At 51.3% G+C, this 27084-nt stretch overlaps 1 protein-coding gene across 1 annotated transcript in view; it reads right to left on the bottom strand.

Moving 5' to 3' along the window:
- The window catches only part of RPS6KA2 (ribosomal protein S6 kinase A2), a 318051-nt gene extending 291302 nt beyond the window's left edge, over window positions 1–26749 (bottom strand). Inside the window, exons 1-2 of the mRNA XM_047769754.1 lie at window positions 26485–26749; window positions 22611–22670 (exon numbers count right to left, since the gene is read on the bottom strand). Of these exons, the coding sequence (XP_047625710.1) occupies window positions 22611–22670; window positions 26485–26547 (123 nt within the window). The 5' untranslated portion in view covers window positions 26548–26749. The remainder of the gene's footprint in view (window positions 1–22610; window positions 22671–26484) is intronic.
- Window positions 26750–27084: the final 335 nt, after the last annotated feature.

Here is a 27084-nt window from a genome sequence, read left to right as displayed (position 1 = left end):
CCCTGAAATTTCCCTGAATAAGGTTTATACGAGACCAGAAACTGCAGTGTCGGGGACAAGAGGCAACCCACAGGAGACAGCTCCGATTCGACCCCTAGCCTGGGAACCTCCATATGCCGCGGGAGTGGCCCAAGAAATAGCAAAAAGACAAAAAATTAAAAAAATAAATAAATAAAAGTTGAAAAAAAAAACCCCAAAAACCAGACAAAAACCAAACCAAACCAAAATAAAACAAACAAATTAAAAAAAAAAATGGGGCCACTAACACTGTGAAGGGATGTGCACTTTGACGGAGAAGGGCGAGTTACACCCACTTAACCGCCTATGCCCGGTGTGGGAGGGGACGTGGAGCCCAGAGCCCCTCATAAATGGTTTGGCATTTCTCCTAAAGGTGAAGAATTACATTCCCCCTGTGCATATCCCCTTCAGCAAGTCCCTCTTAGGTAGTGTGTGTGTGTGTGTGTGTGTGTGTGTACACAGACATCAACACATCCAGGAGACACGCATGTAACATGTACGTCAGGTGTTGTGACAAGAATGTTTATAGAAGACAAGTAAATCAACACATAAGTCAAGGAGAGCGGGCACGGACCAATGATCTAAGTGGGACTTGTGCCAAAACCAAGCCTGGAACCAGTGCGACGCTCTGCCACCAGGTTGGGAACAGTCCCTTTGCAGGGCGGCTCCCACCAGCCTGTGCTTGTCCAACCTGGGAGCCTGTGCTATCGGCAGGCAGAGTTGGATTTTCACTTTGTAAGATGCTCCAGGGACATGTCTCCCAACTGCACTTGAAATAAAACAGAGGAGCTCCCATCGTGGAGCAGCAGAAATGAATCTGACTAGCGTCCATGAGGACGCAGGTTTGACCCCTGGCCTTGCTTAGCAGGTTAAGGATCTGGCATTGCTGCGAGCTGTGGTGTAGGTTGCAGACTTGGCTTGGATCTGGTGTTGCTGTGGCTGTGGATTCAACCCCTAGCCTGGGAACCTCCTATGCCTCAGGTACGACCCGAAAAAGACAAAAAAAGAAAAAGAAAAAGGAAAAGAAAAGAAAAGAAATAAAACAGAGCGTTTAACCTGGTTTCAAATCTAGTGTTTCTGGCGAGCATGTGCCTGACTGTGTCCTTGAACCTGTGACATCACGACAGTTCAAAGCCAAAGCCTCATGTGCGTCAGTGGCACCTACTGCCCAGTGGTCCCAGCATGCCAGCCCCTCCGAGCCTGCTGAGGAGCTGGGTCTCCAAGTGAACAGAGGAGTCTGGGCTGGAGGTCCCGGGTCCACAACAGAGACGGATCGTAGAGGTGTCCTGGAACGCTCACTTTGAGGTAATTCCGTGGCTGAAGGGACCCCCCCCCACCATCGGGCCAGCCTGACGTCCCCCTGGTGTCGGGGGACCCTCGACCCTGCAAACGAAATCTCCCGACGGGGAAGACCAGGGCCCTTGGTGTGGCGGTCACCGCGTGTCCTGCCTTTAAGATCGACAATCTTGAGTAGAAAATAAAGAAAATGAGACAATTAACCAGAAAGAATAAATGAAGGCAAACCCAGCAAGAGTCATTAAATAACACTTTGGACATAAATAGATGTTCTCTTCGGGCCAGTTTTCTAGGCTGGTGGGTGTTTTCGGTTTTACTGAGGAAAACAGATGTAAGCGTTATCAAGTGGCGGGAATAACCACAGCGGCCCGCTTTTCTCTTGGTTTCCAAACGAACTCTAAGTCGATATGTGTTTATCTGGGTAATTTAAAAATTGATGGAAGCTTTCTGCTTGCTCTGGAGAATCAGAAAAGCAGTAATACCTGTCGACCAGTTCAATGTCTTCATTATGTTTAGAATGTCAAGTTCTATTCTATATGACCAACCTGAAGAGCGGTCACTGTCCAGCCCCGACTCGTCCCGAGCACTGTGCCAGCACCACGGGGCATCCAAGCCCCGTGCCCAGAAAGGAAGGTCAAGGTTTGAGTCGGGCGTGCAGGACTCAGGACTCTGCCACCGTCCTGCACAGACTCTGATGCGCCCTTACAAAAGCTGAGGGGGACGTCACTTGCATTGCAGATGGCCAGAAAAATGCTCCAGCGTGCAGTGCACTTGTCTATGAGTTAGAGCTGCCCCAGCGTCAAGCTGGAGTATCACAGCTCCACCTTGTACCTTGCTTATCTGCCATGACACTCTCACCGACTCTGTTTTGCCGTATGTATCCTCAGACGACATCTGTAGACACTAAGAAAGGTGTAAGAAAACTCAAGGCTGGGAGTTCCCGTTGTGGCTCTGTGGGTTAAGAACCTGACTAGGATCCACGAGGATGCAGGTTCCATCCCTGGCCTCGCTCAGTGGGTTAAGGGTCCGGCGTTGCCATGAGCTGGGGTGTAGGTCGCAGACGCGGCTCGGATCCCGCGTTGCTGTGGCTGCGGTGTAGGCTGGCAGCTGCAGCTCCAGTTCGACCCCCAGCCTGGGAGCCTCCATATGCTGCGGGCGCAGGGAAAAGAAGGAAGGGAGGGAGGGAGGAGGAAGAAAGGGAGAGGGGAGGGAAGAAAAAAAAGAAAAGAAAACAAAATTCAGCGCTGTATTCATTACGGGGACTTACTTCCGAGCGGGACGTCCTCGGGATTACACGTGACACTCCCACAGAGGAAGAGGTGACCTCAGGCCTCGGCTCTAAGAAAGGCTACATTTTTGGCTACTCTTGTGTTTCAACGTGAACCATCATGGTTTTTATCTTTGTTTTTGTTTAGTTTGGGCTGCACCTGCGGCATGTGGAAGTTCCCAGGCCGGGGATCTAACAACATCACAGCTGCGCCAATGCCCGATCCTTAACCCGCTGTGCCACAAGAGAACTCCCAGGCTCAGCTCTGCAGAATAAAAATATTCTCTGTGCGGTTGCACAACAAGGTAAATGCACTGAATGCCACTCAACTATACACTTCAAAATGGTGAAGAGAATAACTGTTATGCACATTTAACCACGATTTGAAAAATATCCCCCCAAAGACAACATCATTGTTCCAAAGCACGAAGCATCTCTCGCGGTACCTGCACAGCCAGTGACAGACACCAAGTCCATGGCCATCTTCCTCAAGGCAAGAGAAGCAAGGACGCTGCCCCGGAGGCGCGGGTTAGTAAAGGCACTCTGGTGTGTGTCCCCCAGGTGTGCTTTCCCTCCGCCCAGAATCTCCCCTCTGGGTTCTAGACCCGAAAGCAGCTGCCTCGCCTCCCTCCTCCAGGCGCGGGGTGGGATCCCAGGGCTGTGGCTCTCCATGCTGACTCCCGGGTTGAATCCTAACACCTCTGATTTGAGGGTTTCTCTCTTCCTCTCTCCTAGGCTGGAGCCCTTTCCTGCGCTCTTCTCATCGTGCTGGAGCCCTGATCCGTCTCTTGCCGGACCCTCTCTCTTCCTGGGGGTTGGATCATGCTGTGCAACTGGGGAGTTACTTCTACAAGGAAAGGCCTCCTTGGACCCGCGGCATCACCAGTGCCTGGCTGCAGCCTCTGGGGGGCGCCACCCAGATCGCCCACCCCACCCCTGCAGGATGGTAGCCCACATCCCTCCAGCTGCTGGGGGTACCCACACCCTGCAGGGGTTGCCCTCAGCTAAGAGAACCCCCAACCAAATCTCACCCCATCCCTGAGGCATCCCACATCCAGTGAGGGGCACCCCGATTGGGTGGGTGAAGCCTGTGCTGTGGCTGCACATGCGTGTGAACCTCCCCCTGTGCTCCCCGCAAGTGTGGACCCAAGAGCCCCCCAGGAAGCTTCCTGGAAGGCGGGCGTTCATCTTCGTGCCTGAGCTCCAGGCAGCTGAAACCAGAGGCCCTATCGGGGACCCGGTGCCCTGAGGACCTGCCTGGGCCACGTGGGGCCTGGAGGTCACGACACAGAGCTTCCCTAAAGAAGCGGGTGGACTCGCTACCCGGCCAGGAGAAGCCAGGAACACGCCTCCCACCGGAATTGACCCTCAAACCTCTCCGCGTGCTTCACACATCTCACCTCCCCCAGCCCTGCCCAAGAAAGCGACGCCTGCGCAAAATGAGAACCAAGACCCTGGCGGTGGCGCTCGTGCCTCCTCTGCACCTCTGGACAAGGGCCTTCTGCCTACAGAAAGGGCTCCGCGCCTCCGGGGGGGCATTCGGCCAGGGCACAGTCCCCCTCCGTCTCCCCCTGGGGTGTTCATGCTCCTCCTCCCTGTGCCCGGACAAGCGGCAAAAGGCGGCAAAGAGAAATGCCCCACCCAACAGGGCAACTACCACGGGAAATACTTCAAATTACGTTCTACCGTACAAACACCCGTAGAAACACACAACCACACAATTATGTGATTACCGGCGGGGAGGGGTGGGGCAGGAAGATGACTGACAGACAGATGCATGGACAGATAAATGGATGGTGGCTGGCGGGCTGGACAGACAGGTAATGGATGCATGGACACACAGATGACAGACACACAGACAGGCCACAGATGGATAGACAGACGATAGACAGACAGACAGACGGGAACTGTGTACCCAGCAAGGTGTGGGAAGCATGGAAAGGGACAGAATATCAGATCACACCAGATTTCTGGTTAGGCCCTGAGAGAGGCTTGGGAATGTTTTTAATTATTAAAGGAAAGAAGAAACAGGAAGAAAATAGCAGTGATGGCGTCTGCAAGCCTAGGGAAGCGAGGAAGAAGAGGAGCCAAGATGAGTCAGTTATGAGGCTGGGCACTGCCCAGGGAGCTGGAGTGGAAATCCAGATGGTTGATACATACTTGGATTTACTGAAACTAGTAACAGCCAAGCCGGGGTTTGAACTCAGTTTGAATCCAGTTCGGACAGACCCTAGACTTGAGGCTTGGAACCTGGGCAATCACTGCCCCTAGAGACACTAACGCAGCACCCAAGAAATAATAGCTCAAACATAAAAAACAGCCTAAAGTGGGAATCTCTGTTAGGTCAACTTACCTCAAGAGAAACTAGTTTCATCTTAAAAACAAATATTTCCTGAACCTCACAAAGTCTCAGAAAGTGTACCAGGAAAAAAAAAAAAAAAAAAGGAGTTCCTGCTGTGGTCCCGGGGTTAAGGACCTGACAGATCTGTGAGGACACAGGTTCAATCCTTGGCCTCCCTCAGTGGGTTAAGGATCCAGTGTTGCCGCAAACTGCAGCATAGGCTGCAGATGTGGCTCGGGACCAGTGCTGCTGTGACTGTGGTGTAGGCTTCAGCTGCAGCTCGAATATAACCCCCAGCATGGGAGCTTCCATATGCCACAGGTGAGGCGGTAAAAAGAGAAGGAAAAACGTGTGCCAGGAAAGTTGAAGTGTCCCACAATTTAAATGATAAAAAATGTACACATGGAGTTCCTGTTGTGGCACAGAGGAAACAGGAATCCGACTGGGAACCCTGAGGTTGTGGGTTCGATCCCTGGCCTTGCTCAGGGGGGTAAGGATCCTGTTGCCGTGAGCTGTGGTGTAGGTTGCAGATGGGGCTCGGGTCCCGCGTTGCTGTGGCTCTGGCGTAGGCCGGTGGCTACAGCTCTGATTAGACCCCTAGCCTGGGAACCTCCATATGCCACGGGTGCGGCCCTGAAAAGACAAAAAAAAAAGTATACAGACCAGAAAATTGATAAATGTGTTACTAAACTTTTGTTGTTGAATGGTCAGAGTCACTGAGTGGAGAAAAAAACAGTCCGAATTAGTAGAAGCCTAAACTGAGTCATAATATTTTCTAAATGGACCTTTACTCCTTTCGAGCCCCCATAATTAGAGGAAGTAAATTCTGGGAAAGCATTGTTCAGCCAAAGTTTTGTCCACAGTGCTTTAAACAGCAGAACTGGTTTATAACTTTCACAGCAGAAACGTTTCACGGTAAATAGATCTGGCCAATGTGCGTGAAGACAGCCCGCGCTCTTGGGTGAGAGCACCTCGGATTTGTCTAATTAAGATGTTCGGCAGCTTCTTCTTCCCGACAAGGCCTTTCGTCTCAGGAATTCACATTCACTGGGTGCCCACGACGCAGGCCGTGAGCCAGGCACCTGCACAGCGTTACCTCGAAAGGCAAAGTGAGTGTGAATGCTGTTCTCACTCGGGAGGAAACTGAGCGCAGAGAGAGTGAGAAGGTGGGAAGCGGGGTCACAGCCAGGCGACCTGGCCAAAGAGACTCTGAAAGAGCCCGGAACTGCGCAGATTCAGCCATCGCAACTGCATCCGCCAGGGCCTGAGGAACGGAGCTCATGGCCGCACACGTGGACTCTTCTTTCATTAAGCGATCTTTCGAACGACAGCTCCCCAGAGTTTGTGTATTTTATTTGTGGGTTTTGTTTTGTTTTGTTGGTCTTTTTAGGGCCGCGCAGGCAGCATAGGGAGGTTCCCAGGCTAGGGGTCGAATCGGAGCTGTAGCCACCGGCCTACACCACAGCCCCAGCAACTCAAGATCCAAGCCCCATCTGCGACCTACACCACAGCTCATGGCAACGCCAGATCCTTAACCCACTGAGCGAGGCCAGGGATCGAGCCTTCATCCTCATGGATGCTAGTCAGACTCGTTTCCACTGAGCCAATGGGAACTTCAGAGTTTGTATATTTCTTTTAATTTTTTTCAGAGTTTGTATATTTTAAAGTAAGATTTATTGAAATACACTCTGTCTATAGAACAAGTTACTTCAAGTGCACAAATCAATGAATTTTAACAACTGTATCCGGTCCTGTAGCTACGGCGACAGTGGAGCTAGAGAACACGTCTCCCATCCTAGAGACTCCCTCAGGTCCCCCTGGGGTCACAGTCCCCTTCCCAGTCCACACTTTCTGGAAGGCAGTGATCTGGTTTCTGTCCCTGTATAATTCTGTCCTGTAGCAGATGCTCTTCCGGGCCTGGCTTCTCTCACTGGCGTCAACCACTGAGGCACAGCCGCCTTGTTGCACGTTCTTTTGGTTCTTTTTTTCCCCTTTTTGCTGAGAAATATCCCCTTTGTAGAGATGCGATAGGATGTATCTATTCACAAGCGGATGGACTTTTGAACTAGTTCAAGGGTAAAACTCCTATAAATGTTCGCATATAAGTACCTGTGCGGACAGAGGCTTTTATTTATCTTGAGTAGATACCAGAGAGTGAGCCGCCAGCTCATATGGTGAGTGTATGTTGACTTTATGAGAAATCACCAACTAGTCCAAAGTGCTACAAAAAAACAAAAACAAAAACAAAAAGAAGGGGAGTTCCCGTCATGGCGCAGTGGTGAACGAATCCGACTGGGAACCATGAGGTTGCCGGTTCGGTCCCTGCCCTTGCTCAGTGGGTTAAGGATCCGGCGTTGCCGTGAGCTGTGGTGTAGGTTGCAGATGCGGCTCGGATCCCGTGTTGCTGTGGCTCTGGTGTAAGCCGGTGGCTACAGCTCCGATTGGACCCCTAGCCTGGGAATCTCCATATGCGCTGGAGCGGCCCAAGAAATAGCAAGAAAAGGCAAAAAAACAAAAACAAAAACAAAACAAGAAAACAAAGTGCTGGATGGTTCTGCAGTCCCACCAGCAATGTACGAGAACTCCAGCTGCGCCCCAACTTTTCAAGAACCTGATACTGTTGGACTTTTAATGTTACCGGGTATGCAGTGGTGTCTCCCTGCGGTTTTCGTTTGCGTCTCCCGAGTGGCCACGGAGGTCCCGCATCTCCGCATGGACTCGCGCGCATTCTCTGATCTATGTTGCGAGGATATCCGTCCAGATAGTCCGCCATTTTCACTGGGCGTCCGCCTTCTTGTTTCTAGTTTTAAGAGTTCCTCGTGTATTTGGGATGTAAGTCCTTCATCAGTTGGGAAAATATTTTCTCCTAGTCTGTGCCCGGTCTTTAATGTTTCTGACAGTGTCTTTTCAAGGACAGAAAATCTCGGTTTTATAAAGTCGTATTTATTTTTCTTTTATACTTTGTGCTTTCTGTGCCCTAAAAACTTTTGACTAAACTAATTATGTTTTCTTCTAGAAGTGAACTTTTAAGCAACTGGGCTGTTGTCAATTAGGTCAATCATCCATTTCCTGTTAATTGCATGTCACTCAAGGTGGCCCTGAGACTCCTTCTGTTTGTAGACATCCAGTTGTGCCTCCACATGCTGTTTTTGAAAATGCCTTTTCCCCACTGAACCACCTTTGCATCTGTGTCAAGACCACCTGGCCGTGTACGCATGGGTCTCTGCCTTTCCTGTTTCATTGACTTACACGTCTGGTTTTCGGCGATAACACGTTGTCCTGATGGGTGTAGCTTTAGAGCATGACTTGAAAACAGGTGGCAGATTGGGAGTTGGTACTAAAAGACAAACAGCAGCAACAACAGCTTGAAGAAACAGAGCAAAGGCCAGAACCAGACTCGGGTGTGTTGGAATCATCAGACTGTGAATATAAAACAGCTGCTCCACATGCTAAGCGTTCAGAAAAAGTCAACAACGTGCAGAAACAGCTGGGCAATGCAAGCACAGAGGTGGAAATTCTGAGAAAAAAAATTGAGGAAATTCTAGAGCTAAAAAATGCTGCGAGAGAAATGAAGAAGGCCTTTGATGGGCTCACTAGTCAGACAGGACCAAGGTTGACCAAAAAAACCTCTGAGCTTGAGGAATGTTCATGGAACCTGCTGAAACCGTAAGGTAAAGAGAGCAGAGACCGGGGGAGGGGAGACACCAAGGAACGCGGGGCAACCTCAAGAGGGGGAGCATATGGATGGCCGTGTAATGGGGACCCCAGAAGAGGAAAGAGAGGCCAGCGTGGAAGACATATTTTAAATAATAAGGACGGGAACTTCCCTCAATTAATGTCAGACACGAAGCCATAGATTCAGGAATCTCAGAGAGTAACAGGCAGGATGAATGCCAAAAAGCTCTTCCTAGGTTATCATACTCTAAGGGCAGAAAATCAAAGAAAAAGTCTTGAAAAAAATCTGAGGGAAAAACAACCAACAGAGGAGCAAAGATTATATTATATTGAATTTCTCAGAAACCCTGCAAGCAAAAAGAGAGTGGAGTGACATATTTAAAGTGTTAAGATTTTTAAAAATCACCTGGAATTCTATAACCTGGAAAATTATCCTTCAAAAGTGAAGCATAAATACTTTCTCAGAAGAACAAAAACTGAGAAATCTGGAGCTCCCTGCAGGATGCAGAGAAAACAACGCTTAGAAGGAAACCTATGGCAACAACTGCCTAAGTTAGAAAAGATCTAAAATCAATCATCTAAGCTTCTACTTCGTGAGACTAAAAAGAGCAAGTTAAATCCAAAGTAAGCAGAAGAAAATAAATGATAAAAATTAGAGCAGAAACAAAGTGGGAAACAGAAAATCAATAGAGAGAAATCAATGAAAAGCTATTTCGTAGAAAAAAATCAATAACATTTAATAAGCCTCTAGTCAGGCTAAGGAAAACAGCAATGATGCAAAGGACTAATTATTATTATAAAGAAATATTTTGGATTACTCATATGTTATCTAGTGGATATTGACAAAGTGATGCTGAAATTTCATGGAGAGGCAAAGACCCAGAATTGCCAACACAACATTAAGGGAGAAGACGAAAACTGGAGGACCGACAGAATTTGACCTTGAAACTCACCACACAGACATGATAATTAAGACGATGCACTCTAGGCAAGAGTAGAAACAAATAGATCGACGGACCAGGATAACGAGCGCAGAAAGAGATCTGTGCAAATGTAACCAATTGATCTTCCGCGAAGCAGCAGAAACAATACAGCAAAGCAAAGATAATCACTTCAACAAATGGTGCTGGAAGACCTGCACATCCTAGAAAATAACGCAGGAGAAACCTCTACGGCTATGGCTGCGTCAATACCTTTCTACCTGCGACACCAAAGGCATGATCCAGGAAGAAATACGTGATAATCTGGACTTCACTAAAGAGTTTTTTCCTGTTCTGGGAAAGCTTTTATCAAGGGGATGAGAAATAAGCCACAGAGAGTGAGATAATATTTAGAAAAGACATCAGATAAAATATGCAAAGCCTCATAAAACTCAACAAGAAAACGAAAAACGTAATTTAAAAACAGTCGAAAGAAAACTCCTGCCTTTGGGATGGATAAGCAATGGGATGCTGCTGTATAGCACTGGGAACTATGTCTAGTCACTTAGGATGGAGCACGATAATGTGAGAAAAAAGAATGTGTACATGTACGTGTAACTGGGTCACCATGCTGTACAGTGGAAAATTGACAGGACACTGTAAACCAGCTATAGTGGAAAAAATAAACATCATTATTTTTTAAAAATGGTCAAAAGACTTGACGAGACATTCACCAAAGGAGATATACAGTCAAATAAGCATATGAAAAGATGCTCCACAACATATGTCATCAGGGAAATGCAAATTAAAACAGTGAGATACCCCTGTACATCTAACAGAAAGGCCAAAATTCAAAACATTGACAATACCGAATGCTGGCGGGGACGTGGAGGACCAGGGACCCTTACTCATTGCTGGCGGGGATGCAACATGATGCAGCCACTGGCGGAGGCAGTGCGGTAGTTCTTTAACAAAACTAAACACTCTCCTCATATGATCCAGCATTTATCTAGGGGAGTTGAAAACTTATGTCCACACAAAACCCAAATGCAGTGTTTACAGCAACTTTATTCACCAGCGCCCAAACGTGGATGCGACCAAGACGTCCTTCAGTAGACGAACGGGAAAGTAACCTGAGGCACATCCAGACAACAAAACCCCATTTGGCACCAACAGGAAACGAACTGTCACGCCATGAAAAGACATGGAGAAACCTTATATGCACCTTCCTAAGTGAAGGAAGCCAATCTGAAAAGGCTGCCTACTGTATGATTCCAACTATGCGCCACTCTGGAAAAGGTAAAACTATGGAGACAATAGAAAGCTCCATGATGGCCACAGGTTAGCGGGGGACGGGGGGCGGGGTGACTAGGCAAAGCACGGAGGGTTATTAGGGCAGTGAAAACACTCTGTATGATGCTGTCATGATGAATACAAGTCATTTCACATTTGCCCGAACCCACAGAATGCACAAAACCAAAAGTGAACCTTAATGCAAACTGTGGACTTTGGGTGATTAGGTAAGTCAGTACAGATCCATCAACTGTAACAAATGTCCCACTCTGGTGGGGATGCTGAGAGTGGGGGAGGCTGTGCTTATGTGGGGGCAGGACGTATTTGGGAACTCTCTGTACCTTCTGCTCAATTTTGCTGTGATCCTAAAGTTGCTCTAAAAACAAATTCTATTTAAAAGGGAAAAAATCGGCTGGGACTTCACAAGGCATTGCATTGATCCACAAAATCAGTTTGGAAAATGAACATCTTAATATTGAGTCTTCTTATCCATGAACATAGTATATCTACTCATTAATTTAGGTCTTCTTTAACCTCTCAGCAGGTTTATAGTTCTCAGTATATATTTTGTTAGATTTATCCCTATGTGTTATAGAGTTCTGATGCACTGTATATAATTTTAATTTCAATTTCTAATTTTTATTCCCAATATATAAAATGTGGAGCAGGGGGCGGATTCCTGACCCTCTCTTGGAAGAGTTAACTGGCTTTAGCTTCTACATTTTCCTGCAGAGAGGGTCCTGCCAGGGCCCTGAGCATGGGAGGGCTCTTGCACTATGTGCTGGGGGGGTTGTGCTGTGCACACTGAGGGGGCTCCCCCAAGTCAGGCCCTGCCTCTACTCTTTCTCACATACCTCCAGTGAAGGCCGGTGCAGAGAACACATAAGGCGGGTGGCCTCCCCGTGCCCAGGGCCCCCAGATTCCAGGCTGGGGCACAAGCCCGCACTCGGCCGTTGTCTTTTCACCCCCTTTCACGGTGGCTGCGTCTTCTAGCCGTTCTCTGCCACAGGTGAAAGAGATCATGCCCCGGCCCCTCCTCGAAGGGACTTGTCATCCATTAGGATGAAGTTTCCCTGGTTGCCCTGCCCTCCGGTGGGTTCAAGGAAAGTTATGACTTTGTTGGCCACCTGGTTTTTATCACGGTTGACAGTGCTCTCCGTGTTTCTCTACATCCTAAGGAGAACCAGAACAGCAAAGCATTTTGTTTATGTTTGCTTCTTGCTTTTTATCAATAACCTATCCAAGCCCTTCAGAATTAAAGTTTTCATGTGAGGAAAGACGATCAAGAAGCAAAATGTGCCACAATCAGCTGAAGAGCTAGTTTTTCCTTCTGCTTTCAAGGCACACGGAGACCATGTCGACTCTGCAGGAGCAAGAACGCATTGGCAAAGGCTCAGGTCCCAAACCCCCAACCCTGCAAGGCAGACACGGAATACCTGAGTCGTGGGCTAAGCACCCACCTCATGAAAAGCCTCAAAGGAGGAGGTCACTAGCTAACTCTCCTTGGTAAAATTAACAGTTAGAAATCAATGCCCTGTCCAACAGAGGTACAATTTAGCTAAAGAGATTTTTTTCAAGAGAGTAAAATGACATGGAGAGAAGGGGTGGGTAGCTTTTAACTTACAGAGTGAAGTGCTTTTGACCTTCCTAATTCAATGGTTGTGGGAAGGCAGAATGAAAGTAGCAATCTGTCCGTCACAATGGCCATTGTGCTTATGTAGGAAGATGTTATTTTTGAGAGAGGTATATTACTTAGGAGTGAAATGTATGGTGTATATGCTTCACCTAAAAATACTTTAGCAAAAAATATTAACAACAAAAAACTAATAACAAAGTGTTCCCTAGTCCACGTTCAAAATGACCCAGTTGTCCTGAGAAACACGTTCTGCAGCTGTCTTCCTCACATCAGGCCAGGCTAGAAGGACGCATTACATTTTGTTGTCATGTCTCTTGCGGCTCTAGATATGCAGAAGTCCTCGCCCAGGCATCTGTTTCAGACGTGTAAGGAGACAAGGCCAGGTGTCCCACAGGGGTACCACGACGGAGGCAGAGCACGGTACCCAAAGACACCCACGAGGTAAGCTCCTGAGGGGGATGCCTCCGTGGCAAAGGGGGCTTTGAGCATGTGCTAAATTAAGGCTCCTGAGATGGGGAGGTGAACCTGGGTTCTCTGGGTGTTTTAACATCACCGCAGGGATCCTTCCAGGAAGGCGGCTGGGTGAGACGAGAGAATGAGAAGTGATACCACAGCTGAAGGGCAACAAGCCAAGGAATTCGGGTGCCTCCAGAGGCTGGAAAAGCAAGGGGGCTGATTTTGGAAATGGAACGCAGCCCTGCCAACACCTAGATTTTAGGATTTCTGGACTCCAGACTGTAAAATGGTAAATTCACGTGGCTTTAAGCCACAAAGTGTGTGATCCTGTGTTACAGCAGCAATCAGAAACTAATACAACCAGAGTTCCCATCATGGCTCAGCGGGTTATCAACCCAACAGGGATCCATAAGGACCCGGGTTCAATCCCTGGCCCACCTCATTGGGTTAAGGATCCAGTATTGCCGTGAGCTGTGGTGTAGGCTGCAGACACAGCTCTGATCGGGCATTGCTGTGGCTGTGGCACTGGCAGGCAGCTGCAGCTCTGATTGGACCCCTAGCCTGGAAACTTCCATATGCTGAGGGTACAACCTAAAAAGACTCCCCCCACCCCCAAAAAAGAAAAGAAATTAAACAACCACTTGCCTGAGCTGCCCGAGCACTAAGGCACTGTTGCTTCACTGGCTTCTTCTTCTTCCCCCCGTGACTCAGCAGTAACTCGTGTAAAGTTTGTTTGTGCATCACTGTGTGAATGTGTCACTGCATATACTCTGTACTGTTTCTATCACTCCCTACACAAGACACCCTGAACCAGCACATGTGTGCCACTCATCCCAACTGCCTTTTTCAGGACAGATGCCGAGGAAGTATTTCCTAGATAAATAAGTGGATAAATGTTTACTCTTCATGACTTTCAAGAAAAATAAAAGAAGATGGAGGAGGGAGGAAATACACTATCCATGAGAATTTAGTTACTTTGTTTATTATTCTTTTCTAAATGTAAACTAAACTGACTTGCTTCTTGTTTTACAATGGAAACTTTTTTTTTTTTTTGGCCATGCCCACAACATGCAGCAGCTCCAGGCCAGGTATCAAACCTGCACCCAGCAGTGACCAAGCCGTGGCAGTGACAGCCTCGCATCCTTAGCCAGCTAGGCCACCAGGGCACATAATGGAAACTTTTGAGTAGCATATGGTTTACCAACTTCAAAACGAATGGCATCCTGATGCAACCACAAGGGTCCCCATAAGAGGAGACAAGGATCGCAGTCAGGGAGACGGAGCAGAGGTCAAAGGGAGATAAGATGCCCTTGGCTTTGAAGATGGAGGAACGACCAGGAGCCAGGGAAGGCGGGTCCCGAGAAGTGCGGGGAGACAGGGAAATGCGTCTCCCCAAAGTTTCCAAAGGCACTCAGGCTGCCAACATTTTGATTCTAGACCCCAGAACTGACAGCGATGTCTGCTCTCCAAAACTGTCAGATTATACATTGGTGTTGTTTAAAAAGAGCAATAATTAAAATAGAAAAGGACAAACATCTACCTCCCCAGTAAGGCACTACTGAATGACTGAATAAAACTGTATTATTCAGGAGTTCCCAGTGTGGCTCGGAGGTAACAACCCAACTAGTATCCATGAAGATGTGGGTTCGACCCCTGGCCTTGCTCAGTGGGTTAAGGATCTGGCATTGCCATGAGCTGTGGTGTAGGTTGCAGACCTGGCTTGGATCCCACACTGCTGTGGCTGTGGTGTAGACCAGCGGCTTCAGCTCCCATTTGACCCCTAGCCTGGGAACCTCCATATGCAGTGCAGTGGGTCTGGCCATAAAAAAGAATAAAGAGAAAAAAAAACAAAAAGCCCTGAGCACCGTGCCCCGGCCACCACTCGGATTCAGAGTGTGGTCGGAGGACCAGAGCCCCAACAGCCCTGGGAAAGAAGCAGATGAGAAATGCAGAGCCTCGGGCCCAGTGAACCAGACGTGCAGCTTTATTAACACCTGCAGGGGGTTCTCAGCTCCACAGAGAGAACCAGACGCCCTTGCGAGGGCAACTCCAGGCTGCCCCTCCTCTCCTTCCTCTCAGGCTGGGCACAGCGGAACCCTCTGGGGTGCGGCCCAGGCCCAAGAAACAGCGAGGGCTTGTGGGCACAGCCTGCGCCAGGGCTGGGCCAACAGCGGTATGGGGTTGGTTTCCAAAGCGCCAGTAAAAACCAATGGCTCGGCGAGGGGTCAGGATCCTGGTTCCCCATGGATTTCACAGCAGCGAGGCCTGGGGCTTTGCACCCGGACCGCCTCCACCAAGCTGTGGCCGTGGCCTCCTGGGCGTCTCCCATAAACCCCAACAACCAGAGGGGCTGTGCTTAAAAACATCAATGCCATGGCACCGTCTTCCTGCCAACGAGTCCCCAGCGGCCTCCCAGGAACGCCGGAATCAAATCCAAAGACCTGCGGGTCTCCGTACCCCCTCCCCCTACCGTGTCTCCCCTCCCCCTACTGTGTCGCCCCCCACCGTGTCTGCCCTCACCTCCCATGGCAGCTGCAGGAGGGCTGCTCCTCGGTGGCTCCCCCAGGTCTGGGGGTTGGTCTCCATCGTTTTAGTCCCAACCTAAACCCCACCCGCTGGGAGAGGCCTCCCTAAGCCCCGCTCTGCGGAAACGGTCCCCACCCCTCGTCACCATCCCCTACCTCCCTTCCCCACGGCCCTCTCCCCGCTGCCCAGACCCATCTTTCTAGTCAGCTATTCACCTGCAAGAAGACGAAAAGCAAGGTCACATATCTGAATCCCTGAGTCACTGGGTCCTGGTCCAGGGCCAGGCCAGGGCCAGCTCATCAGACATTGGCTAAAAGCCCCGAGAAGGGATTGAGCCACGCATTCAGCCTGGGGCTGCGATGCCCCCGAGACCCTCCAGGGTTTTCAGGAAGATACCGCGTACCTGCCCTATTTGAAAAATCGGCATTTATGCGTCTGAACCCTTACTTCTGTCATCTCTGCAGCTAAGTTACATGTGGTCCCTCCATTCATGCCACCAGGAGACAAAGGGGACACTTAGGGACAGAGGGAGTCCAGGCCCAGGGTGGTGTCCCCAGGGAGCCGAGCACCCAGAGCAGGCGTGTCCTGCCAGGAGCAGCCTCCCTCCGTGTGCTCTTGGCACTGGGGGCTGTTTTGGTATCACGTCTCAGGGAAAATGTGGTAAATGATCCTCTGGAGGTTCTGATGACTCACACGCAAACTGCAAAGTCTGCCCGCACGCCCAGCGCCCAGCTGCCGCTGGCTTTCACAGGAGGAAGACTGGGCGGGGGGGGGGGGAGGGGGGGGCTGCTTGTTATGACTTCAAAATATCTGAAGGATGAGAAACCACACGGTTTTCTGTCTGATGCTCTGACTCTCACCCACACGCGCACGCCGTCATCACAGAGGAAAACCGACTGCATGCACCTCTACGTGTATACGCGCCCTCGCCGTCGTTACTCACACGACCCGTCTGATCTTCACAAAGGACAAGAAACCTCGGCAGTTCTCGCGAGTCCATAAAGTACCCCCGCCTCGGCGGGGAGGCCGGACAGGGAGCTGGGCTGGGGTGCACACGTCCAGCGCAAGTTCCCCGGCGTTTTCACGCATAACAGAGAACACGCTTTGCACGTCCCCAGGTTGAAGAGCAAAGGCGAGAGAACGTGGAAAAGAGGAAAGGCCGAGCGGCAGAGCGAGATACTGCAGGGCTGCGGGCCCCAGAGACAGGCCACCTCCCAGCAGCTTCGGGCCTCCGGTGTGTCACGGACAGCAGAGGCGGCTGGGGTCTCCGAGGCACCTGTAGCATTGTTTTAAACCCAGAGGGGAGACAGCGCACAGCCTGTGATACCAGGGCCTGATTCCATGAGCCGGAATCCACCACTTACTGTCAGATCCTGAGGGGATCAGGCATCTTAATGAGTCAGTAGAACAAGCTGTCAAGTTGAACCCCCGCCCCCGTCACTGGTTCTCTGCTCTGCTTAGCAAATGACATCATCTTTGATGCCCCCCCGTTCACCCCCTGAAGAACAGGGAAGAGCAGACCCTCCCTCACACTCCCCGCGGTTTAGGGAGACGGATGGTGGTGGAAACCGGACACGTGAAAAGGCAGGGTCCCTATTTCAAAGCATCACTGGGTCCCTCTGCAGGCAGAGGGGCACTGTCATGCCTAAGGGGCTCACACTCAGCAGGGGCCCTAAAAGCCACGACTCCATCCCAGGGCTTCCTCCAACCACTGCTCCGTGTCATGGGTCAGGAAAAGGGCAGCTTTCATCAGGTGCTTCGCTTCTGGTGGACTCAGCAGCCATCTCAACACAGAGCGTTTCCTTGGCTGTGACGGCGGGCGCCTTTCCCCACGAGACCACCCGTGGAGTCATCGCACTGGCAGAGAGCATCCCACCCCCAAGGCTGTCGTGAAGACGAAGGTGCAGGCCCCTGGCGGGTTCAGAGGAGCCGGAGCCGGTACCAGGGTGCTGGGGCGTTGGAGGCTGCTCCTGTTGGCACCGAGTGATCACTCCCTCTCTGAGAGCGCTCTCGGCAGGCGCTTCTGCTGACCTTGTTACAGAGCAGGAAGGCAAGGACGGCAGAAACTGAAAATAGCTGCCAGCCGGCTTCCTGGTCCAATATCCATCTCGGCCAACACTGGAGAGAGATCCACGAGGACCGGGGCGCCCGTGTCTGCTGACATCAGAGCCGGGCTTCTCGTCTCGTGTGGATTCTTGCAAATGATTAGCACAGACGCGTCAATCACGCTGAACCCATTTTCCATCCCCAAACCGTGCCCTACCCTCATGCCTGCCCGGTGTGTGCCCACGTTTGGTGAAGCGGCATCGTTGTTACCCACCGAGCAGGGCACTGAAATGCCCGTGGGCTGTCCAACAGCTTTCCTCGTGTTAGCCTTTCTCCAAAATGCACTGGTGGTGCTGCTCTTTTCCAGAATTTCTGTAAGGACTACAGTGAGTCCTGCCTTCTGCTGTGCAGGAAACAATACGGAATGCAAATTAAATGGTGACACAGGTGATGTGCCCTCAGCGGATGCAGCAAAGGCAGACGGACGGCAGGTAACTGGCAGGCTGGGAGGAGGGTCTCATCAGTCTCCTTTCAAGCTCCCAACTAGCTTTTTAAGCTGTAATTGCACTGCTCGAAATTGCTTTATCAGCTTCAAGGCTTCATTATTCTCCTTGTCTCATTTCTATTCAGTCCAGTTTGGATTTTTCCTGTCTTTTTTTGAGGGAGCAATGAAACCATCTGTCTAGATTCCTGGGGCAGGACACGTAAGTGGCAATGTGTAGGGACCTGTGCGGGTGGCCCTGTCCCAACCTGGCGAGACCTGCTGTTACCACGACTTAGCGCAGAGGGTTTCCATGACACTCCTGGGTGTTCTCCCCTTCAAGCGCGAGGGGGTCTCCCGCCTGCCCTGCTCCTCACCCCTCTCCCCAGCGGAGACCTGGGGACCAAGTCAGGGGGCTGGTCACTGACGGAGGTCACTGACAGATGCTCGGAAGTCACAGAGCGCCTGCCCGAGGAGCTGCCCACTGGTCCCTGCCCCCGAGGAGAGGCAGGGCCGGCAGCTGGCCCTCCATCTTCAAGCATCCTCCCTCCTCCCTCGGGGGGAGGGCTCCGTGGCCCCACAGCTCTCCTGCAAGTGATTCCTGACAGCAGGACACGCCACCCCCCCTTCCCCAGCTCTGTCCCGCCTCGGAGATGCCAGAATCTCTGCTATGAAAACTGAGGGTAGACATTCAGGGGGAGAGAGACACCAGGGTCACGAGAAAATAAGGAGAAACCACACCATGTTGGGGGTGTCTGCTCTGCACGTGGTTTCTAAAGTTGACCAGACAAGAAAACAGCCCTTATTAATAAACATAACCTGAAATCTAAGCACTTAAAAAAATACAAACAACAAATTCTAATATTTTCCACAGGTGGTTCTGTGAAATCAAACACTCGCCAAAAAAAATCCCCTCTGTGTCTAAAACTCCTGGAGATGAAAGGTTGAAAGGTCGTATCACTGCTGGCCTGTACTGAGAGGCTTAGCATCTGTGTTGTCATGGCAACGGCCCAGAACCCGCCAGGAGACACTGGCTCCCCTGGCCCCGCCGTCCCTCCCTGCTCCACTTGCCAAAGACCAGGTTCCTGTGTGTGGGTCTGGAGGCTGGTGGTCACGCTGCCCTAACCTTCCAGAGGCCCCCAGCCGCAGCCCCGGGCCCAGCAAGGCATGTGCTTCCTTAAACCCTGTTCCGTGTCCTAACCGCCCAGCATATTCCGCCTGGCTTTGCTGCACAGCCAACTCAGAGCCGCAGAGACAGGACCAGAGCCTCAGAGCAGCGCCGCGGACAGGCCCTCTCTGCCGGGCCCCTTCCAGCGGCCCCGCAAACCAGCAACTGATGGAGTATTCCCCCCCCCACCCCGGGAGAGGGATCTGCTGAGGGGTTTGGGTTTTGGTTTGGCTTTGCGTTGTTGTTTTCTTTTTTTCCAGAATATAAAGGATAATGGCCTCTGATGTCTCAAGTGAAATCAGACTAGGAGGGACCTCATGACACGAACGCTTTCCCTCCGCGGTAACACGCCCGGCTTCTGACGCCAGCTTCCTGTCTTATTTTTGATCTTTTCTTTTTTCCCCTTTTAGGGCTCCACCTGCGGCATATGGAGGTTCCCAGGTTAGGGGTCCATTCAGAGCCGCAGCTGCTAGCCTACACCACAGCCACAGCACCAGATCCGACCTACACCCCAGCTCACAGCAACGCTGGATCCTTAACCCACTGAGCAGAGCCAGGGATTGAACGCGTGTCCTCACAGACACTGTCAGGCCCCTAACCCACTGAGCCACAATGACAACTCCCCCAGTAAGTTTATTTTTTTGTTTGTTTTTGCTTTTTAGGGCCACACCTGTGGCATATGGAAGTTCCCAGGCTAGGGGTCAAATCAGAGCGGTAGCTGCCAGCCTACACCACAGCTCACGGCAATGCCAGGTCATTAACCCACTGAGCAAGGCCAGGGATCGAACCTGTGTCCTCATGGAGCCTAGTCGAGTCTGTTACTGCTGAACCACGAAAGGAATTCCACCACAGTAAATATTCTTGACTGACTGAATGAACAAACACTCACTGAGCTGAACGATGTATCTTTTTCCTAATCAAGACTTTTGAGCCACCACACACGCTGAGACTGGCAAAAGGTGTGAAACCTCTCATGCCCTGTTCAGTCTCCCTCTAACTCCCCTCGTTTATCTGAGCCACGGACGCTTCCATTATAGAGCATGCAAATCTCCACACTGAAGGCCAAGGGAGACATACAGGGAAAGCCACCCCCCCAAAAAAAAAATATTTTGAGGAGTTCCCATCGTGGTGCAGTGGTTAAAGAATCTGACTAGGAACCATGAGGTTGCAGGTTCGGTCCCTGCCCTTGCTCAGTGGGTTAACGATCCGGCGTTGCCGTGAGCTGTGGTGTAGGTCGCAGACACAGCTCAGATCCCGCGTTGCTGTGGCTCTGGCGTAGGCTGGCGGCTACAGCTCCAATTGGACCCCTAGCCTGGGAACCTCCATATGCCACGGGAACAGCCCAAGAAATGGCAAAAAGACAAAAAATATATATATATATTTTGACAAGTGCCCAGAAATCCGGATGGCGTGCACCTGCTGGTGGGCTGAAAGCTGCATGCAATCTTCAGCGTCCTCTGTCAGAAGCAGCTGTAAACAGCTGGACCCCGGTACTTCTTGCATATTTCCACAAGCACCACCAGAGCGTCTCCACACCAACATGGAGTCTGGCAAAGTACCCCTGAGATACTCTTCCTTTATGAGGCGCCACAGACGTCCTGACGTGCTATCATCCAGACAGGTGACAGCAGGAATCAGTCATCATTTCCCCACCTCATGTCCTATTATCAAAAGCCCCTCGAAAGAGGTCGGTTGATCTCACCACAATCCTGCAAGAAATTAACACCTACGTTTGCATCAGAAACGCTGCCGACAGTAAGACAGCTGGAGACCAGGAGGTCTTAGGGAGTAGCGATTGTTAATGGACTAACAGGCTCAGTTTGTGACCAAGCCTTCAAGTGGATCCGGCACACGGTCTGTCGTGTGGCTGGTGTGGTCACCACCACGGAGCCCCCTGAAGCTCATGACAGCTGAAGGACGAGGACCTGAGCAACCTGCCTGCAGGAAACGTGTCGAAGGCGCCCTGGAAATCAGAGTCCCCACAGAGCACAAGCGGAGTCCCAGTGTGGCTTGGACCCCCTGAGACCCTGGCCTGGGGCCTTGCTCACTGGGTGGTGGTGGGGGGGGTGTAACATCCTTCCCTGCCCCCGCCCCAGGTAGGTATCCAGTTAAATATCCACCTCTTCAGGAAAGCCACCTGCCTCTTTGCCCCTTGACCTCTGGAACTGGCAAAAGCAGGGCTGCCCCACCAGGCAGATGTTCGGTTCAAGGACGTAGAAAGATCCTGAAAAACCAGGAGCACACCGGGCGCCACACAAGCGCGGAACGCCGGGCAGCCGGCCGCGGGAGAGGTGCAGCAGCCTCGTGCTCTTCTCCTTTATTTAACCCACATATTAGGGCAGGGGAGCGCCAGACCCAGGGGCGCTGGGCTGGAAGCACAGGCAGGGTGCCCGCGTGTGCAGGGAAGGGACACATGGCTTTCGGCACCAGCAGACCATGTGCAGAGACTGCAGCGTCCACCTGCCCCCAGCCCACCAGCCCTCCCTCGACAGCTCTTTAAAAGGCCACAGAGCCGCCAATGGCACCACTTGTCTGGTTCCAAGAGGCGCCTGGCTGAGCATCTCGGCCAAGGCCCCTCCCTTGCAGGGCCCTGGCTGCCGAGGGAACTTCTTTGCAGCAGGTGGAAAGGGGCTGCTTATTTAGGATTCCTTGGCTCCAGCTTCTTTCTACTTTGGATTTAGCCCTTTGATGTCCCATGTCCCCTTAGAGAATGCTTGCGGGTGCCACCACCTCCCCCAAGACGCAGTGCTGCCTTTGCCCACTCCCGCCATAAAGCCGCCCGGGCCCCTGCCGCCCGGGCAGGAGAGCGGAGGACACGCGGGCAGCTACGCGTGCTCTTTGTTCCTCTCCATCACCTTGGACCAGCACCTTCGGGGCAGCACCCATCCTCTCCCGTCCCACTCAGCCTCCTCCCTCCCGCACCCCCCGCCCCCGCCGCCTCCTGCGCCCACGCCTCCTGCGAGGGTGGCTTCCCCCCAACTAAGGAAATTCGCCTCCTCCCTCTGCTCGGACAACACATCACCAAACGTTTAAGAGGCTACATGGCGTAACTTCCAGCAGGAAAAAGAAGCCATGGCCTTTTCTAGGCGCCACTGCCCGTTCTTCCCGCTTTGTCTTACTAGATAACGACAGGCCCGTTGCCCTTCGCGAAGGCCCCACACACAGAACCGCTGTCGGGTCCAGCAGAAATGCCCACAACACTGTAAGTCAACCGGACTTCAAACAAACTTCTTAAAAATGTGGGGAAGAAGAAGTCCATGCCGGAGGACTCTGGATTTTACCTTGCTTGGCAACCTCTCCCCTATGTTCTAAAGCATCCCTGCTGAGGAAAACGACCGACTACGTCACGCGTGCGGCTGTGTGTGTGCACGCGTGTTTGTCACATGCATGTCTGCATGCACACAGTCCACCGAAAGAACCGCCTGTGGGCTGTTCCCATCAGCCGCCCGCTGCCCCCGCCTCCCAGTAGGAAAACCCGGATGGTTACCTCTTCCGCCGCATCTTCTATGCTGGGCTCCGCGTCAGGGGCCAGGTCCTCCTCGGCGGCCTGGTGACACAAGGCACATGTTAACCGCAGTTAGCAGGACACCATTCTTGGGGTGAGCAGCACACAGGTCATCGGTGCAAAGGACTAATGCGGTCTCAGCATTAGGACAGGACCGGGAATGACATCAGGTCCCCTCCCCTCCCTGAATTCGTCTGAAACTCCATGACGCTTCGGGCCAGACGTGGGTCCTTTATCCACAGACAGCAAAGAAGACAGCAAGTGTTTCCAGCCACGGCTACAGATCACTAGCCCAGCCAAACGTGTGTGGCTTTTACACCACAAGGGAAAGAAGAATCTGGCGGTTTATGTAACTCCCTGGCCAGCAAGGGCGGGGCCTGGGAGACTAACCTGCTAGGAGAGAAACAGGGAAGCTGCAGGGAAGGAGTTTGTAACCATTCCTGTTTGAATGGAACAAAATCACAACCTCAGGCCAAAGCTCAGAGGATGAGTTAAATCAGAAAGAGTAAAATCCCAGGTTTATAAAAGCACAGAGCTGGTGCTGCTGCAGGATAAGGCTTGACCAGGAGAATTAAATCAGAGAGGGCAAAGTCCCAGGTTTATAAAAGCACAGAGCTGGTGCTGCTACAGGATAAGGCTTGACCAGGAGAATTAAATCAGAGAGGGCAAAGTCCCTGGTTTATAAAAGCACAGAGCTGGTGCTGCTGCAGGATATGCTTGACCAGGAGCGTTGGGGTCCCAGCCTTCACTTCCTACTGAATGACTCGAGGCAAACTGCTTAAGCTGAACCCTGGTTTCCTCAGACATAACATCAGGAACAGCCACCGCCTAGAAAGGGGAGCATTCAGCAGAGAACAACTTCAGGCCTCCAGCACCCGCTCTGTCCTTGGCAGACACTCAGCGTTACCAGCTGCTGTCACCACCATCCGCAGTCTCAGCCTCTGGCCCAGGAGCTGGGAGAGAATCGTCACCATACACACTAGACCATGAACTTCAAGGCAACGTGTTTGATCTGCATCGTTTAAAACAGGGCTTCTCCTTTCCCTAACGTGTGATGACATGCCAGCAGGGAAAATCCTGCTTACTCTTCGGAAAGGAAGACAAAATGGGTCAGCTGGCCCTGGGGGCCTGCTCCCCGTCCTGCCTCACTCGCCACACCTCCCATCTCCTCGCTTCCCCGGAGTGAGACCTCGGCTTTGCGGCTCTTTGGAAGGAAGGGGTCACACGGCAGCTCCTGGAATCCAGCTTCGGAGCCGCGAGCTGGACCAGCTGCTCCTTTTGGATGCAGCTTCTTCTGGGGTTTTACGGAGGTGCCGGTTCGTAGTCAGCACACGTTTCCTTGTCAACACGACTCATTAACGGGTAAAACACACCTTCCGAAATATCTCAAAACAATTCAGAAGCCACAAGCACTTTCCCCGGAGAGTCGGATGCATTTCCCTGGGTCTGGGTGCCGAGGCAACGACGACATTTAGCAGGTGATGTGGCTTCTCCAGCCCAGCGACCCTCAGATCCACGCCGGCTCCCGTCCCTCTCACTGATGGTGCGGAAAGAAATCTGCAGGGAGCAACTGCTAGACGCAGAAAAACTCGAGCCCAAGGTGCTGACCGAGACTGATGGGTGGTGAAGTGTGAACAAAAGCAAATGACGTACACGAGGTCAGCGCTGGTGCCTCGCTGCGGACGGTCCCAGCAAAAAGCCACGTGCTCTTTGCGCAAGGATTGTGTGACATTTAACCTGGAGCTCGCGGCACCAAGCCCGAACGTACGCCCTGGAGTTCGGCCCAATTTCTCGACGTGTGAACTACTTTAATACCACACAACATAAAACACGGGCAAAGCTGGAATGTGCCATGTGCCTCTGGGTTCCAAAACAGAGAGAGTGCACATTTTCCTGAGGACCTGAAATCCCCCAGGGTTAGGAGCTCAGGTTTAATTTTTCTGTAGAAAGAACTCTATAATTTCTGGGTTCCAAACAAATGGGGCTTGAATGCTCTGTCTCAACACCAACTCCCCAGGGTACACGCTCCTAAAACACCTACCCAGAAGAAGACTGCTTTTGCTTCAGGGCCACTGAATTTAACCAGTGTGTGTTACCTGTCGTTGGGTTTAAGCCAAGCTCGCACACTTTGGAAATGCGCCCTCCCCAGGGGCGGGGAGGCAGTGCAGACCTCCAGCCAGCTCTGCCTCCCAGTCCCCCAGGCGGCAAGTTCCTTCTAGCATCATGATGTATATTTTTAATAATATGCGTATATTCATTGCTGGTCCATTTTGAGTCCGTCTTAGGAATATTTCAGACAGGAGCCGTTCCTCAGAGCTTGGTCAGTGGCCATGTTGCAAAGTCCAGAGTCCCAGAAGCGTGTTCAAAGCCCCTTCATTCCTCTGCCGTCCCTCCTCCTAAGCCTGGGGCCCATCCCCCGAGACAGAAGGGCCCCGTCGTTCAGGGACTGACGGCTGGGCCTCCACCACCACCAGCCCAGTTCAGAAAACCAGGAGGGCTTCAGAAGGCATCGGGGATAAGAATGAGACTTCCAGCTCATCATTAATTCAAGTCATTAATGCCATTTTTGAAAAACCCAAATCTCTCTCAAAAGGGAAAAAAAAAAAAAAAAAAAAGATTTCGCAAGCCCTGTAAGTCAGAGTCACTTTTTAAGCCACAGGCATCACCAAGATCACATCCCATACAAACAGAAGACTCCAAGCCGTGGGGAGCCTCCGTGTCACGTTACCGCCCCCCTCTCGGCACAGCGTCTGGGCTGCTCCACCGAAAAATGAGGCTTTATACCTACGCTATGCTCGACGATCTCCTTTGACCAAAAAAAAAAAAAAAAAAAACTCTCTTTTGACCAATATATATTCCAAGCATTAACAAGTTAGTTTGGATTCTAAAAAGAACATTAAATTTAAAATATCAAGTAATTTCTCTCCTTCAGTTTAAAATTATGTGAATGTCTCAATCCATAGTACATATAGATAAAGATAAATGACATTTAAAATAGTAAGAATTGAACTCATCATTATAACGCTGGGTATGGGAGATAAGGCAAATGGTAAAGGTTGGATTTGTTTAGTCGGTTATCAAAATCTGCCACTTACAAATGCAAAGTGAGTTGCTATAAACACAGCACAGGCAAATCCAATCATTCGAGAGCTTTAATAACTTTGGGGAACTTTCTCTTCTAGGAACAATAAAGGTTGATCACCTATAATTCAAATGAAACAAATCAAATTCCACGGAGACAGTTAGTGGCCGCCTGGGGGAGGGATGTCAGAGGAGCCTTCCCCAGGTCGGGCAGCCCTGGGTTTGGGCCACTAATGCTTTCATGTCATCATCTTGTCCCTGCATCCTCAATCTCTCCTCTGTATCCAAACACACACCCTGTTAAGACTGCATTAGCTGCTTCTTAAAAAAGAATTCCTCCTGCGTTTAGCCTTCCGGGTTCATCCTCCACTGCGGCCACTGGAGGTCTTACAATTTAAAGCCACTTGTTGAAGGAACATCTCACTGATGCAGGTCAGTCTGGATGCACGTGACTACGTCAGGGCAAACGCTACTTGAAGAAGCATCCTGAAGTTTGGCTGAAGAGGAACCATTTTTTTTCCTTCGATTCGTTTTCATTCATATACTTGCACCACCCACAATGCCTTGTGTGGCGTGTGTACACACACATGTCATGTTTGTGTGTGTGTACAAACACAACACATACACCTATACTCATTACACGGCCCAGACGCGTCACATAACAGACACTCAGCAAATACGTATTCGTTCTGGGGAATGAACAGCCCATCTGCTGCAGACTTAGGCTTTTCCAGGATCCCGGGAAAAAGTACATTCTTTTCTTGGCCATACTCACCTCTATTTCCATGGGTTCCACCTCTATTTTCTTCCATAGCTCCAGCAATTGTGCAATCGGCATTTTCCAAAACTTTCCTTGCCCTCTGATCAAGTATGACCGTGGAAAAGAAGATAATCAGAGGCAACACCCAGCACAGAGACGGCCAGACGCGATGTGAGAGCCGAGGCAGAGGCCGGCCTGGCGGCGAGAACCGGAGCTGGAGAGGATGAAATCAGGCTGGGGCGACCGCAGGCTCCGGCCGGGCCCTCGGGGTGGGGAGGCAGGGGGCGGGTCTTCACGAGGGCTGCTCGCGTCCTCGCCCCCCAAGCCCGGGGCTCCGCTCCGCTGGGAAGAGGAAAGAGGCAGAACCGCAGCTTCGGAAGCCGAGCTGCGACTTTGGCGGAGCGAACCTCCTCTCTCCGAATCAGATTGGATCCCCGGCCTCCCCCCCGCCTCGCATTGCCACTCCCTCCCCCTCCCCCCACGATTTTACCTTAATTGGCTCTAAATGATGGGTGAAAGTTGGGTCTGAGGATGCTGCTGCCATAGAAACCGCATAGCAACCAAGGGCTGGGGAGGAGGGGAGGAGGGGAGGCGAGGAGGGGGCCGTGCTGCAGG

Source organism: Phacochoerus africanus, chromosome 2 (genome assembly GCF_016906955.1).
Source record: "Phacochoerus africanus isolate WHEZ1 chromosome 2, ROS_Pafr_v1, whole genome shotgun sequence".
Lineage (NCBI taxonomy): Eukaryota > Metazoa > Chordata > Mammalia > Artiodactyla > Suidae > Phacochoerus > Phacochoerus africanus.
Note: the sequence above shows the minus strand (reverse complement) of the source record. Positions and strands in the feature narration are given on the sequence as shown.